Raw genomic sequence first — 16,524 nt, 5'->3', positions numbered from 1 at the left:
TAGAATTTAAACTCCTATATTGGCAAGAATGAATGGTGAAAGAATTTCTGACATTTCTTTAAATTGTAATGTTTTAAAATATTACATGCCCTGTATAAAAGACATCCCTAGAATTTCAAAGGGTATGGTTCTAGAGTTTGTCATAATTAACTGCGTGTTTAAACTTTTTAAAAATTATAAAAAATACTTTATATTTCAAACCTCTGTACTCCATCATTTGTATCCTTATTTTTCTTTAGCACTTTATAACATTTCTATTCCTACAGTTATTGGTCTGTATTTATATTTATTAACCTTCAGTCCTTTTATCACAGTTTTTCCATTCCTGATTTTATTTTGATTCATTCTTGGTGTGGCTGTTCTGTCATCTAGCCATTTTGATTTTGTTTATTTTTAAAAGAAAGGCTTATGGGTATTGTAGCTTGAATTCTTCCCACTTGAAAATGTCTACCCATTAACCTTTTAACTTTGCTGAGTATATAGTTTTTTATTTTCGTTCACTTAGAATTGCGTAGTCGTTTTTATATTTCTAGAATTGAATATGACTGAGGAGTCTGAGATCATTCTGGGTTATTGTTTTTGTTTTTTCCTTTCTGATGGAGATTTGCTTTTCTACTTCAGTTATCCATGTGATGTTTTTGTTGTATGTTAATAGTTTTTTGGGTTTTTTTTTTACTACTTTTCTACTTCATATGTTCCTTTCTTTAGAAACTTAGTTATCTTCTCTATTACTTATGTTGTTCTATATTGTTCCGTTCTTTTCCTTTGTTCTGTGCTGTGCTAAGTTGCTTCAGTCATGTGTGACTCTTGGCAGTTCCATGGACTGTAGCCTACCAGGCTCCTCTGTCTGTGGGATTCTCCATGCAAGAATACTGGAGTAGATTGCAGTGCCCTCCTCCAGGGGACCTTCCCGACCCAGGGATCAAACCCACGTCTCTACGTCTTCTGCTTTGGCAGGCGGGTTCTTTACCACCAGCACCACCTGCAATTCTGTGTAATTTCCTCAAATCTGTGTCTCTTACTATGTCTACATATCTTTGTCTCTTTTTCTATTTTGTTTCCAGTATGGTTTTTATATCTGATTTTTTTAATGTGTTTTTGTTTTATGGAATCCTTCTTGCATATATAAAACTGGAGACAATATTGTAATGAATTTTCCATGTATCCACCCTCCACATTCAAACTTTAAATTCATGGTCAGTTTTATTTCATCTGTACTTCCTCATACATTGCTTATTCTCTTCTTTATTCTGAATTATTTTGAAGCAAATCTCAGATATCATCGTCTCATCTGTAAACATTTCAGCATGTATCTTTCTTTTAAAGGTAGGATTCCTTCTTTTTCTTTTACATAACCACAGTGCCATTCTCACTCCTAAAATAATTTTTCAGTCAACATCTACAGTTCCCCAATTCTTTTTGGTTTTTTGTTTTAATATTCAGTCTGTTGCAGAGTGTTAATTTCATAAAGTAAAATTAAAATACAGCAGTAGCAAATTGCTATAAAAATTTCAAGATACGTATTCTAAGTTTATGAATTTAACTCATGAGAGATTGACAGGAGACAAAAACTATGTTGAAGTATGGTTTTCCTCCTTTTTACTTTGGATAATCCTCTTTAGATAAAAAATGCAAGTTTTAGATAATAGAAGTTGTACATTAGTGTGTGTCTTCAGATTTTCTTCTTGTGCCTAAATTATTTCTATGAAAATATTACTGTGGGATTATTTCCTTCCTCTCCTGTATTCTGTTCATGACACTAGATGTCACTACTTAGTAGATCATTGGTTATGCTTGCTTATTAGAACAGTTACTTGGGGAAACATACCTTGCTAAAGGTAGCTCTCACCTTTGTCTTCCTTATCCAGATACCACAGTATTAGGCAAGTGTTTGATAGAGTATAGTTTGGGATTGTAGACATTTATTTCAATGAAGATAACATTTTTCTCTTTTTATTCATTCCTTTTATCTGGAGAGTTTAAGAGGAACTCTTGAATGCCTTTCATTCGGTCATCTTTGATAAAGACTATTTCAATTCAAAAAATTTTAATGAAAAAATATTTAATCTCACTTTCTATTTTTATATCAATGTTAATTTTCTTAGCTTGGTAGAATGATCATTTTTAAGGACATATATCAGAGATTTAGAAATGCTTGTGCTGAAAAGTTAACAAGCTTTTATTTTAGAGTATAGAAGAAAGCTGTTAGCAATCTGGTATCTTCTGGTAGGGAAATAAATCATTTTATGATAAGGAATAGTCTGGGAAAATGTCTTTGCCCTTGGAGTTTTGTATATATATTAGAGCTTTCATGGTTTGCATCTTAAAAGGCAAAGTAGAATTACGTTTATTACTTACAGTCCATTACACCATTTTGCACTAAAGACATTTCTTAACAAAATAGATGCATTTCATTAAAATGTATTTTAAAGCAAAATTACACTAACTGAATCCTTCAATTCATAACAATAGATTAGTTTTCATATGATATTATAAAACTATGTGTGTCAATCAAGTGTTGCCCTTTCTGACTGTAATAAAATCACAGTTGTAGCAATGTAAAAGATTCTAAGAGCATGAAGAAGAAAAAATTTTCTTTTCAAAAACTTTATGCTACTTTCTTTTCTTGAAAGTTATCTTAAAACAAAAGATACAGATTATAACTCCCATCTTTGATAGAACTAGGAGACATTTTTAACCTCTAAATTACAGTATGGTAAAATAACCATGTGCCTATAATCATGGTAACCAGTTCAGATTAGAGCAGGTTCTAAAATTGCTTATATTCAGGAAGAACCTAATGTGAATACAAATATATTAAGAAGTGATTGAGGGGTCCCTGGCGGTCCAGTAGTTAGGAAACCACCTGCCAATGCAGGGGACACCATTTCCATCCCTAATCCAGGAAGATCCCACATGCCTTGGGGCAATGAAGCCCGTGCGCCACAACTACTGAGCCCACACTCTAGAGCCTGCGAGCTGCAACTACAGAAGCCCACACACTCTAGAGCCTGTGCTCTGTAACAGGAAAAGCCACTGCAATAAGAAAGCCCACGTGCTGCAAGTAGAGAGTAGCCCCTGCTCACCGCAACTTGAGAAAGCCCACATGCAGCAACAAAGACCCAGCACAGCCAAAAATTAAAAAAAAAAAAGAAATGATTAGAAATTCCCTGGCAGTCAGCTGGTTAGTACTCCAGGCTTTCACTGACAAGTAAATGGGATCTATCCCTGGTCTTCCGACAGGGAGTCCCTGCAGGCTGTGCCTCGCAGCCACCAAAAAAAAAAAAAAGTGATTTAAACAACTAGTAGCAAGTTTAGGATAGAATTATCACTGGACGTCTAAGCAAAAGAGAACAAGATAATTGTAGAAGAGCAAAATCTCAGCTTTCGTAATAGGAGATCAGCACATAATACCTAAAACTGCAAACTCAAGACAGTACGCATTTTCACTTAAAAATATGAAAGTAGGTCAAAAGAATTGAAAATGGGGACCTCTGGACAAGGGAAAATAAAGAAAAGGACTGCTGTTTGCCTTAGTAAACTTGTGGGTCCTAGTTGACTCCTAAGTGTGCAAAATCAAAACCTAAAGAAAACAAGTAATTCACTGGTGGTCTAGTGGATAGAATTCTGCACTTTCACAGCTGAGGGCTTGGGTTCAGTCCTTGGTCAGGGAGCTAAGATCCAGCAAGATGTATGGTGTTGCCAAAAAAGCAACCGTGCACTTGAAAATTTTCTAGTAGATATACTGTAGCAAAGTATACTTGCAGTACTGTATGTTGTACTAGCACAGCTGGAACACGACAGTGTCCTGTCACTGGAATCTTCATAGAAGCCCAGTAAAGAGCATACCTTTTTCTGCCGCATTGTGAGCAAATTAAGAAATCAAAGCTATGAAGTAGCATAAGGAGGTTAAAATATCAACTTCATTTCCCTTAAAGGTTAAATTGGAGGATACAACTTAGAATGAGAACTAAATGGGTCTGTTTAACTGAACCCTGGAATAAAATGCACTTATCTACTTAGTCACAGGCAATGTTCATGGAATAGTAAAGAAGGTATACTCCCCTAAGGGCAGCTCACTTGAGTGAGAAAAAGAGTGAAGCTGAATTGAGCATACTCAGTTTATTCTTTCCCAAGTTTACCATTCAGGGTATATCATTCAACTCCCGGCAGAAACAAGTTGAGCTCCCTTCTCAATGATGAAAACATCAAAATGTTGAATTGTTCCAATCTGACATTAATCTCTTTCAGTTTAATCTCTTTCACAATTGTTGTTTCTTTGATGCTCAGTTTGCCATAATAGTCTGTATATACCTGGTGTTGATCCTTTTTTTTTTTTTTTATAAAGCAAAGAAGAAAAAAATTTTTCATATATTAAGGAACTATTTTTGATGCAATCCTCCAATTTTTTTTAAAAAGAGTAAGTTTATAACCTATATGTTAACAGGTATAAGTTGTAAGTGATTTGTACTTTATTTGTGGGAAATGAAACCTGAACACTACTTCTCAATGTTATTCTCAGACATTTTCTTAAAGAGTTAAATATGTAGTATATTAGAATACTCAGAATTACATCCTGTTTTAACCTCTACTAGATTTGGCAAAAAGTTGATCAAGTCATGTTTGAGTGCTTACCATGTGTAAAATCTTAAATAGATGCTCCAGAAGTTAGTAAAAGAGGCACCCTTTCTCTTCAGAAGCTTATAATCAGTAAAAATGGATATAACAAGTTAAGCACAAGATAGTACATGGAAGTAGCATAAGAAAATACTTAGTGTGAAAGGGAATTTAATGAGAGGGGAACACATTCAGTTTTTGAAGGGAGGTAGACAAGGAGTATGAAATGGCTTTCATACTCCTAGGAGTGCTCTCATTTAACTTTCTCATTTTTTCCTCTAACATTCAGTCTGACTGGGTCTTAGAATTTAAGATATCAGTATTACAGTAATGTTTATTATCTTTAGAAAATAAGTAACATATGTCCATTGTAGAAAGTTTAAGAAATTTAGAGAAGCATAAAGGATACAATAAGCATGCATAATACCACTACTCATTTAATCACACTCTCATATTCTTGTTTTATCCTTCAGGTTTGTTTTTTTGTTTTGTTTTGTTTTTCAAATAAAATTGAGTCATATTGAATGTATATTATCTTAAAGTACAGTGTATACTGTTCTTTTCACTAAACATGATAGCATGTATAACATGAGCCTAGGTCTTCACAACATTTTGAGTCAGTTCTCTCTTACTGTGCTAAGATGAACATTATTATGTCTTTTACTGTAGTCTCTGATGATGTCCTTTGGTCAGCTTTTTAATAGTTGATTTTGGGGGACATTTTTAAGGTTTTCTTTAATACTTAAACCTTTTGTTGAATATGTATTCTTACTCGGTAATGGTATTTATTTGCGTTTATTGAATAAATCTTTCCCTATTTTTCTTTCCTGGCTTTGAATATACTCACATTAATTAGAGGATTTAATTAATTCAAATTAATTAAACTGAAATGCTTAAAACATTGAAATGTTTATAATTTGAAATTTAGTATATATCTGTCTCTGTTTCATTCTTAACTCGTGAATGTTTCTAATACTTAATTTGGAGGTATACATTTAAAAGGTTTTTTAATGTCATTTCTTTTTGGAAAGTAGCCTTACCTTCAGGCTTAATTTCTATATTTTCCAGGGTTACTTTGAAAGCTGCAATATACACAGAAACCGGATAGCAGGCTTTGAAGTAAAAGCTTATGCTAACCCCACAGTGGTTCGATGTGAAATTCATCATGGGCAGACTGGGGGAATATATGTTCATGAAAAAGGAAGAGGACAATTCATAGAGAATAAAATCTATGCAAACAACTTTGCAGGTGTATGGATTACCTCAAATAGTGACCCAACAATAAGGTATTTCTATATAATTATGGAAGAGAATTATATTTTCACCTTATGTTTTGTGTTATAAAAAGTTAAGATACTTAGCTTTAACTCTATTTTTCCTAGACACCTGATTACTATAAGATAGATTTACCTAATAAAAGTCTGTGCATCTGAATGAACATAGCTATTGCATTTATTTTGCGGTGTTTTGTTTTTTATTAGTGATCTCATCCATGTAACCTCTATTTTTTATGAAAAATTGCAAATGCTGTGGTTTTCATTTTAAATTCATCAAACTTCATTGTAGATGAGTATATAGGGCTGTGATCTTCTCTTGGAATCTGAATGATCTGTCTTGTCCTTTTTCTTTCTGAGATCAGATAGTTAGGTTATTAATTATCTCTTAAGATATTTGGACAAAGAGACCAAGAATAACAAAAGAGTCAAAACTTTAAGCTGTCAGTTCCTGACACTCCCTCTGGCCACAGCAAGGAAACAAACAGATCCAGTCTTTTTTATTATTATTTATTTTATTTTTGGCTCTGCTGGGTCTTCGTTGGTGTACGTGGACTTTCTCTAGTGGCAGAGAGTGGAGTCTACTCTCTGGTTGCAGTGTGTGGGCTTCTCGTTGCAGTGGCTCCTCTTGTTTCAGAGCACAAGCTCCAGAGCGTGGGCTCAGTAGTTGTGGCACATGGGCTTAGTTGCCCCACTGCTTGTGGAATCTTACAATGTCCCCTGCATTGAGAGGTGGATTTTTAACCACTGGACCACCAGGGGAATCTGCAGATCCAGTCGTATAGGCACTGGCTAAGACTGTAAAACAGAGCTATGATAATGAAATCAATGACCATGAATTATTTCTGTAAAATTGTTTTCCACTGGCTTTATGAAAGTTGATTGTGTGATTTCCATCTTAATTACTATTCAACAAATGCTTATAGATGAGCTAAGAAAAGTTCTTTTAAATGGATTAGCTCCTCTTTTGTAAATTTTAATAAGTTGTGTTATTGTTTCCTTTGACCTCGCTTCTTGTGGGATCCTAGTTCTCTGACCAGAGATCAGACCTGGGGCCTCTGAAGTGGAAGTGTAGTGTTCTAACCACTGGACTGTCTGGGAGTTCCCTGAATTAGCACTTTTGAGGGGAATTTCTAAGAATGCTGCTACTGCTGCTGCTAAGTCACTTCAGTCGTGCCCAACTCTGTGCGACCCCACAGACGGCAGCCCACCAGGCTCCCCTGTCCCTGGGATTCTCCAGGCAAGAACACTGGAGTGGGTTGCCATTTCCTTCTCCAGTGCATGAAAGTGAAAGTGAAGTCGCTCAGTCGTGTCTGACTCGGAGCGACCCCATGGACTGCAACCCACCAGGCTCCTCCGTCCATGGGATTCTCCAGGCAAGAAAACTGGAGTGGGGTGCCAGCATCTCAAATACTAGATGGCTTTTCCAAAGCTTTAAGTCTTAGAATTGAAGGGAAATCATCTAGTTTCTCATTTCATGAATTAGGAAGCTGAGGCTCATAGAAGTTAAATAATTCTCTAAGGTCACGTGAACATGGCTGGGCTTTTAATAAAACAAGCAAGCTTTTCTGAATAGATTCTTTTGTGTGTTTTTTATTTCCCCACATGATTATAGGGGGAATTCTATATTTAATGGAAATCAAGGTGGAGTTTACATCTTCGGTGATGGACGAGGCCTTATTGAAGGAAATGACATTTATGGTAAATATATTTTGTTCTATAAAATTTTAGAACCTGGCCTGTGTTCCTGTCATTAGTAAATGGACCATTTTGAAACCTTCTGAATAGGAGAACTGATCTAGGTTCTTTAAATTCTCAATAAAGATTATTCTGTGACATTTATTCACCTAACAAACATTTACTGAGTATCTACTATGTATTAGGCACTGTTCTACATACTAGGGATGAAAATAAAACTAAGACCCTATTCTCACAGAGTATCTGCAGTTCCCTTAGATTCACTCCATTGTTTAGCAATTTCTGTGGTAGTTTAATACACTTTGGTACTAATTAGAAAGGGAAAATACTTATTCCTCATTAAAACTTGTGAGGTATTAATTCAGCAAACAATTATTAGGTATCTGTGTGCTAGACACTGATGTGTTCTGGGTGTCCTCTTTTGCTAATACTTACTGGATAATACACATAATTTTACTCATTGCTAGGTGCTTTTTTGAGTACCTGACTTGAATTAAGTCATATAATATTTTCATCAACCCTGTGAAGTAGGCACTATTAAATATCCCCCACTTACTGGTCAGGAAACAAAGATACAAAGAGGTTTAAGCAGCTTATTCAAAGTCACATAGGGAAATAAGTCAAATTCCTGGGAGTCAAAACTTAACAGCCTGGCTCCAGCATCTCTGGTCTTAACCACTGTTCTTAGACTGCCTGCAATCCTTCTGCATCTTCTTACACTCCTAGTTCCCTTAGTTTTGTCCTGAAATGTTCATGGATCATAAGTGTCTTTCTGAATATGACGTATTTCACAGAATTGTGCTCTTACTGTGTTTCATTAGGCTCCATATGTTGATATTGTAACTTTTATTTTTAAATAGGCAATGCATTAGCAGGAATTCAGATTAGGACAAACAGTTGTCCAATTGTTCGGCATAACAAAATTCATGATGGCCAGCATGGTGGAATTTATGTGGTAAGTTAATAAATACAGTTAATTAATAAATACAGTCTAGAACTTCATGAATTAAAGTCGGGGTAGAAAAGAAAGAAAGTACAAAATTATGTCTACCTGTAAGTAGGCCATATTCAACTTTTTCTCTCTCCCAGTGTATGAATGATGTAATATTTTGTGTGTAGTGCTCTATAATTTTGTCAACTGACTACATTTAAGCATAGGAGATACACCTTTTTATTGAAATATCTAATTATAATGGCAGTATGGGCTGAACGCATACAACAAATGGTTGGCAGTCTGAGTTTTATTTGTTACACTAGAATTTGGCCAGTGTGATTTACTATATGAGTCTCTAGATTTTCCAAAACTATTAATTAAAATCATAATATCACTGAGTATTAGTAATACTAGACTTGAATATTTTTATCTTCTGAAAAAGCCAGACATTTGACATGATGTTGAAACATAATTAAGCATCTTACAAAATTTAAAAACCTATGTATTAGTGTATTCATCCTGTGTCTTCTGTCATCATAGTATCTGACACTGTTATTAGAGTAAGAAAATGTGGAGAATTTCAGAAAGGTCCTTGTGTGATGCCAGGTGTGAGTCTAATTTTTATTCCTAGTTCTAGAAATGTTCATGTCTTAAATCTTCTACTAAAAATAAAAATGTTAGTAACTTGAACCTCGTTTTGAACCAGTGATAGGTTGAAATAATTATTAACTTCCTAAGTGAGAGAACTTTGGTTTGTTTTGTATCTTAGAATGAGATAAGAAAATCCAGTGCTACTATTCTTACCATAATAGATTTAAAAATACAAAAATACACAAAGGACAGTATAAAACCTTTGAGCTTAAACTCAGGTAAAGACTAGGTAAGAGAATGTTACCAGTTAGCTCTTTTTTTTTTTGGTCATAATTTGTCTCAAAAGATAGACTATACCTGTAAATTACTTGGCTTATACAAGATACCTATTATAGTCAATAACTTTTATTTAGCATGAGAAAGGACAAGGCGTAATAGAAGAGAATGAAGTCTATAGTAATACTCTGGCCGGAGTCTGGGTGACAACTGGCAGCACTCCAGTACTGAGAAGAAACAGGATACATAGTGGCAAACAGGTAAGGTTATGTTTGACTTAGTATGGGAAATTATTGTTTTATAAACACATTTTTTTAATTTGAAAAAAATCTTTATTAATTTTAGGTTGGTGTTTATTTTTATGACAATGGACATGGAGTACTAGAGGACAATGATATTTATAATCATATGTATTCAGGGGTTCAGATAAGGTAAATGTTTTCACATTTGGCTTTCTTCGGGGAGGGAATTGTGAGTGTGTAGGGTAAATAGAAAAAATTACCTAGTTATTAAATGCTCAATTTTTATTCCTCCTTTTGTATATGTGTTCATATTCTGTCATACTCTTGGCTTAAATTGTGTGTAAGTTTTGGCTGAATGGCACATATGCCGTAAGAGCTCATTTCCACTGTTGTGTCATCTGGTATGACAGTCCTTATCAGCTATCAGTGTACTCTATCATATTGGAGAGTGGAAAGCTATGTAAAAATACCTGTAAGGTACCTACATGTCATAGGTACTTATTAAATGGGAGCTTCTGTTTTTATGCTCATTCTGCAAAATTAATAGGCTTTAAATCCTTCTTTCTTGTATTTCACCAGTTTTTGGAATTGCAGTAGTCCTGATCATATTTTATTTTACATATGAGGGGAGCATATAATAATAAATGTTACTTAATCTAACCTCCTCAGTTTAGTTTACATATTAGGAGACTCTATAGTAATAATCTATAGCTGAGTCTGTTCTGTGGGAAGATAGAATTACACAAAATTAAGCCCGTTTCCTCACTGACAGACTTCTCAAAGTATCTTGAAGGTGATGTTTAATTATGTTGTTAACTCTTAAAGTGATTATTGTGGGTTTTCTTACTGTTAACATGGGATGTGGGAGCAGAAGCAATGAGATGGCATTACTTTCTATTCTATCCATAGGACTGGAAGCAACCCCAAAATTAGGCGCAACAAAATCTGGGGAGGACAGAATGGTGGAATTCTAGTTTATAATTCTGGTATGTTTAATCTTTTACCTTTTTTTTTTTTTTTTCAGTGATATTGTCTTTAGAAATATACTTTCTAAATAACATAACCTAAAATTTTCCACTTATAGGTCTAGGCTGTATAGAAGACAATGAAATATTTGACAATGCAATGGCTGGAGTCTGGATTAAGACAGACAGTAATCCTACACTAAGAAGAAATAAAATCCATGATGGAAGAGATGGTGGCATCTGTATATTTAATGGGGGTCGAGGTATTGTTAAGTTTGCATTAGTTAAAAACCCAGTTTTCCATTATTCTTCCATATCTTTAATGATCAATGACATTGCCAATTAATGTCATTGTGAAGGAATCACGGTCTTATTAAATCTTGAGATGGCTTAGGAGGTTAGTGCCTAGAGTTAAAGGAGACATGTTTGCAGGATTTTCCTTCTCCTGTTATAGCTACTTTGTGCCGCTTTTTTAAGGCTTTTTTTGTAAGGCTTTTTTAAGGTAGCAGAATTTGTTTACACCCCCCCCTCTGGGCTTTTTATTATCCAGAATAGTGATAATGATTATAATAAACTTTAAAGTTATAGAACTAGATGTGAAAAATTAATTGGTCTGTAAATATATAAAAATGTCTGTAGTCAGTAAGTATTGCTTATTTGTATCTGTTCACAACCATCTTTGTTGGAGAATTGAATTATTGAAGCCAAGATGTGCTCAGTTTGGTATCCATAAACGTCAAATCAACTTTGCATTGAGGCAAAAGCTTACAGTCCCTGCCTCTTGCCAGTTCATTTTGTTCATAGAGACTATCGAATGCAAATTATCACCATTCCTGAAATATCAGTAACCCAACATCATACATACCTTGTATAGAAGATTAGCTAGTAATTACTCTAACATAACAAGACTTAATCAAAATTTACTGCTGCCACCAAGCAGCATGATTCCATCAATGATACAGACTCTCAAGAAGCTTATAATCTAGTAGTTCAGTAAATGATATAATCCTCTGATAGGATTCTTTATAAGATACAATGAGGAAACAGTACAGAATTGTTGGTTTTATTTGTAAGGTGTTGGAAAAGGTTCTGGAGTAAAAGTACTCTTGAACTGTGTCTTGAAAAAATGAGTATTTACTGGTAAGATGAGGGGTTAGGGGTTTGAAGGCCATTCTGGTATAGAAAGTAGTTATTTCACTCTTTCATTTGTTCTAGTATATACTTACTAATTCGGAGAAGGCAGTGGCACCCCACTCCAGTACTCTTGCCTGGCAAATCCCATGGACGGAGGAGCCTGGTGGGCTGCAGCCCATGGGGTCAGGAGTCGGACACGACTGAGCAACTTCACTTTTACTTTTCACTCTCATGCATTGGAGAAGGAAATGGGAACCCACTCCAATGTTCTTGCCTGGAGAATCCCAGGGACGGGGGAGCCTGATGGGCTGCCATCTCTGGGGCCGCACAGAGTCGGACACCACTGAAGCGACTTACCAGTAGCATACTAACTAATTGAACATACCTGTGCCTAACACTGGGATACAGATACTGAAGATAAAATGGTGAATATAAAACAGTACTACATCCAGAAAGTTTATAGTCTAATGGAGTGGCACTTGGTAAGCTACAGTAAAGGAAACAGTGGTTTAGTAAGGCAAGAGATTTTTTTTTTTTTAATTTTTAAACTTTACATAATTGTATTAGTTTTGCCAAATATCAAAATGAATCCACCACAGGTATACATGTGTTCCCCATCCTGAACCCTCCTCCCTCCCCATTCCATCCCTCTGGGTCGTCCCAGTGCACCAGCCTCAAGCATCCAGTGTCGTTCATCGATCCTGGACTGGCAACTCGTTTCATGCATGATATTTTACATGTTTCAGTGCCATTCTCCCAAATCTTCCCACCCTCTCCCTCTCTCACAGAGTCCATAAGACTGTTCTATACATCAGTGTCTCTTTTGCTGTCTCGTACACAGGGTTATTGTTACCATCTTTCTAAATTCCATATATATGCGTTAATATACTGTATTGGTGTTTTTCTTTCTGGCTTACTTCACTCTGTATAATAGGCTCCAGTTTCATCCACCTCATTAGAACTGATTCAAATGTATTCTTTTTAATGGCTGAGTAATACTCCATTGTGTGTATGTACCACAGCTTTCCTATCCATTCATCTGCTGATGGACATCTAGGTTGCTTCCATGTCCTGGCTATTATAAACAGTGCTGAGGCTGGAACGGGGCCAGGGCCCAAATCGTTAAAGGTTTTATTTTTATATATGCAGTATAATGAAAAGGCTTTGTATGTATGCAGTAGTTTGGACTAGACCTTAGCAATAGTACTTGAGGAGCCTATAGTGGACATCTGCAAGATTAGAGGTAGGATCTTGGAATAGTCAGGCTTCTCCTGTGGCTCAGTGGTATAAAGAATCCACCTGCAGTGCACGAGTCGAGGAGATGCGTGTTTGATACATGGGTCGAGAAGATGATACATGGGTCGAGAAGATCCCCTGGAGGAGGGCATGGCAACCCACTCCAGTATTCTTGCCTGGAGAATCCCATGGACAGAGGGGCCTGGTGGGCTACAGTCCGTGGGGTCACAAAGAGTTGGACACAACTGAAGTGACTTAGCACGCATGCACTCACTCACTTGGAAGTCTTTTCTAGGAGAAAAGGAATTTACAGGTTAATACTTAACAGTTACAGATAGGTCAGATGTGTACAGAAATAAAAGCATTTCATGTCTTCAGGGAGCAGAGAAACACTACTACATAACTAAATATGATTCAGTGTACATAAGTAGGTTTTATAGGAGTCATGTTAATACTTATTTAGTACTGTGTACTTTTACATGTATTAACTAATCCTCATAATAACCCTATTGTGGTAGGTACTATTATGCCTATTTTACTGATAAGGAAATTGAAATAAAGAGAAGTAATTTGCCCAGAGTTTGGAAGTGGCTAAGTCAGTATTTGAAGGCATGAAGTCTGATTCTTCAGTCTACTCTTAATCATTGTTATCATCCCAGAAGAGAGAATAATTAATTTGATAGAGGAAAACCAAAAACCTCCCAGAGGAAGTGACATTAAGAAGAGAGACTATGACACTGCAGAAAGAGGAAATAATATAAATCAAAGGCAAGAGATAAAAATGTATAGCATTTTTATTACTTTACTTTTTTACTTTTATTACATTTTTTATTACTTACACATTACATTCAAAGTGTAAGTAATGTAGTGAAACGAGGGGTAGGTTGGGGGAATATTTTCAAAGACTAAACAGCAAGTTAAATTTTAAACTTTATTCTGTAAGTTTTTTATACTGATAAAGGGATATGATAGAGTTGTAGGAAACTTGGGAAAACAACAGCAGAAGAGAGACCAAAGTAAAGAAAACTGATCAAGGAATGCTGATAGTGGCTAGGAAGAATTAGGGCTTGAATCTAAAGTATGGAGAATGCAAAGATCCTAAAATACTTCAAAGGAATTAATTCAGCAGTGTTGAGTAAGAATCAGCTTTATGCCTTGTGCCTGGGCACTGGTGATGCAGTGGTAAGCTACACATGATCCTTGCAACCATGGGACTTGCAGTTTATTGGTTAGAATGGTTATCTGCTAATTTTAAATTTTTTGCTTAAATTCTACTTTAAATATTTGTGAATTACTAAACAAACTTTCTTTTCAGTTGAAAAATTAGTCCTATGAATTACTAAACAAACTTTCAGTTGAAAAACTAGTCCTATGAATTTTATAGTCCAGTTAATAAGAAACTAAAAGAAAACCTAAATACCACCAAAAAGACAGTAACATTTGCTATGTGGATTAGCCCTAACCTGGGGAAATATTTCATTATAGGTCTCCTTGAAGAAAATGATATTTTCAGGAATGCTCAAGCAGGTGTTCTAATCAGCACTAATAGTCATCCAGTCTTGAGGAAAAACAGAATATTTGATGGATTTGCTGCAGGTTTGTATTTTGTTACCTGTAGCTTGTTTGCTGTACATTAAACTGATTCTTGGTATATCATTTCTTAATAACTAAAGGTGTGCAGTGTGCTGTGGAAGTCGGCCGAATGCTTGTTTACAGTTGCTTTTGAGAGCACCTAATCCAAGTTTTGGATTCAGTCCACGAGGTTGCAGAGTTGGACATGACTTAGTGACTGAGCTCACACAGTCCAAGTTTTGGATTCTTCTACTCTAAGCCAAACTTATAATATTGTTCTTGTAGTTCAGTAGTAATTAAGAATCATTAATTGGATAGAGTAACTACTGGCTACCATTAGGAATAAAGATAAAATGCAAGCCCTCTGGCCTCACAAATAATGTTTTTTTAAAGATATTGGTAAGTAAAATTCAAGTATTATGCAAATATATTTCAACTTTTTGCCAGTAAAGACACTTTCTCTTTAATTCCAAATAACCATCTAGCTCCTTCCTACACATATTTCTGGGTCCTATCTTCTTAGTTGGAGAGAAATTTTAAAATAATGTCATTATCAATAGAGTAGAGTATGAACCATCTGTATTATTCCTTCCTTAGCAGGGGTAGAGAACTAAGTGATTCAAATAAGCTTCTCTTTTTTAGATGTTAGGAATTGATACACAGTTTACTACATTTAACATACTTTTTATATAAAAGAACTATTTTACTACATTTGCTATATTTCAGGTTTCTTTTAAGAAACTATATAAAGTGATGCATCTGCTGTTTGTAAATTTTGCTTCAGGTATTGAAATTACAAATCATGCAACTGCAACACTAGAAGGCAATCAAATTTTTAACAACCGATTTGGAGGCTTATTTTTAGCATCTGGTGTTAATGTGACAATGAAAGGTATGTTGGAATCTTGTGTTCTGCCTTTAAGTACACTAAATATGCCATGAGAAGATAATCAGAAGTCATTGCTATCCAATAATTTAATTCCCTCTGTCACTGTACAGTAGTTAACCAGCAACTCAAGAGATGTATTTTGAAAGAGTTTTGTTTCAACTTATTCTAAATAGTTGGGAGTACCTTATACAAGGAAAACTCATTTCTATCCCTAGCGAGTGTTTTTTTTTACTTCATTGATTAGCCTCTTTTAAAGCTCTTAAACTGTCTTACGTCTTTATACTATAGAATATTACTTATTTTTTTCTTTTATTACAGATAACAAAATAATGAACAATCAAGACGCCATAGAAAAGGCTGTTAGTAGAGGCCAGTGTTTATATAAAATATCAAGTTATACCAGCTATCCCATGCATGATTTCTACAGGTATATTTCTCAGTTATTTGTCTTAAAAAAGGAGAGGTACCAAGGTTTTCTCTCTTTAACTGACAAGAACTCAACATTTTTAGCTTTCCCTTAAGTATATGAGCTAAAAGAAAGTAAACTGGGTATTTAATAGAATGTAACTGAAAATCAGCTGTCCACATTAAGTTCTGTGATCGGTCTTCTTGGAGGAGCCTGTGTTTGAGACCATAAAATGTGGGAAAATGTAGTATTGTACTAACTGTAGATACCACTGAAAATGCAAAACACTTATATTGTTTTCCTAGACTGTCATTAAGTATTCCTTATATCCTAGCTACCATGAGTGGTTTTAATTCCCCTCTCCCCCGTATCGATTCAATAAAGGTAGCTACTTGTTTTCTTTGGGAGACACAAAATAGGAAAATGTTATATTCCGTTGAAGTCTCTTTTCAGAACTAGACTAGAACCACAAAAGTTTTGGTCCTCTTAAAAGCCAAAGGTCATAGGGTAATATATAACAGATTGCAGTATTCTGAATAAATAAGATGATCAAGGAAAATAATGTAAGCTTTTGTTTTTTAGATGTCACACTTGTAACACCACAGATCGAAACGCCATATGTGTGAACTGCATTAAGAAGTGCCATCAGGGACATGACGTAGAATTTATTAGACATGATAGGTATGTATG

General features: G+C 35.1%; 1 protein-coding gene across 4 annotated transcripts in view; it reads left to right on the top strand.

Annotated features, from left to right (window-relative positions):
- The window catches only part of FBXO11 (F-box protein 11), a 110,638-nt gene that overhangs the window by 92,544 nt on the left and 1,570 nt on the right, over positions 1 to 16,524 (top strand). For all 4 annotated transcript variants that reach the window (XM_055540032.1, XM_055540031.1, XM_055540030.1 and 1 more), the window contains exons 12-22: positions 5,686 to 5,903; positions 7,507 to 7,592; positions 8,450 to 8,544; positions 9,528 to 9,650; positions 9,736 to 9,821; positions 10,542 to 10,618; positions 10,717 to 10,860; positions 14,453 to 14,563; positions 15,324 to 15,431; positions 15,747 to 15,855; positions 16,417 to 16,515. In XM_055540032.1, the coding sequence (XP_055396007.1) occupies positions 5,686 to 5,903; positions 7,507 to 7,592; positions 8,450 to 8,544; positions 9,528 to 9,650; positions 9,736 to 9,821; positions 10,542 to 10,618; positions 10,717 to 10,860; positions 14,453 to 14,563; positions 15,324 to 15,431; positions 15,747 to 15,855; positions 16,417 to 16,515 (1,256 nt within the window). The remainder of the gene's footprint in view (positions 1 to 5,685; positions 5,904 to 7,506; positions 7,593 to 8,449; positions 8,545 to 9,527; positions 9,651 to 9,735; positions 9,822 to 10,541; positions 10,619 to 10,716; positions 10,861 to 14,452; positions 14,564 to 15,323; positions 15,432 to 15,746; positions 15,856 to 16,416; positions 16,516 to 16,524) is intronic.

Source organism: Bubalus kerabau, chromosome 11, assembly GCF_029407905.1.
Source record: "Bubalus kerabau isolate K-KA32 ecotype Philippines breed swamp buffalo chromosome 11, PCC_UOA_SB_1v2, whole genome shotgun sequence".
NCBI classification, from domain to species: domain Eukaryota; kingdom Metazoa; phylum Chordata; class Mammalia; order Artiodactyla; family Bovidae; genus Bubalus; species Bubalus kerabau.
Note: the sequence above shows the minus strand (reverse complement) of the source record. Positions and strands in the feature narration are given on the sequence as shown.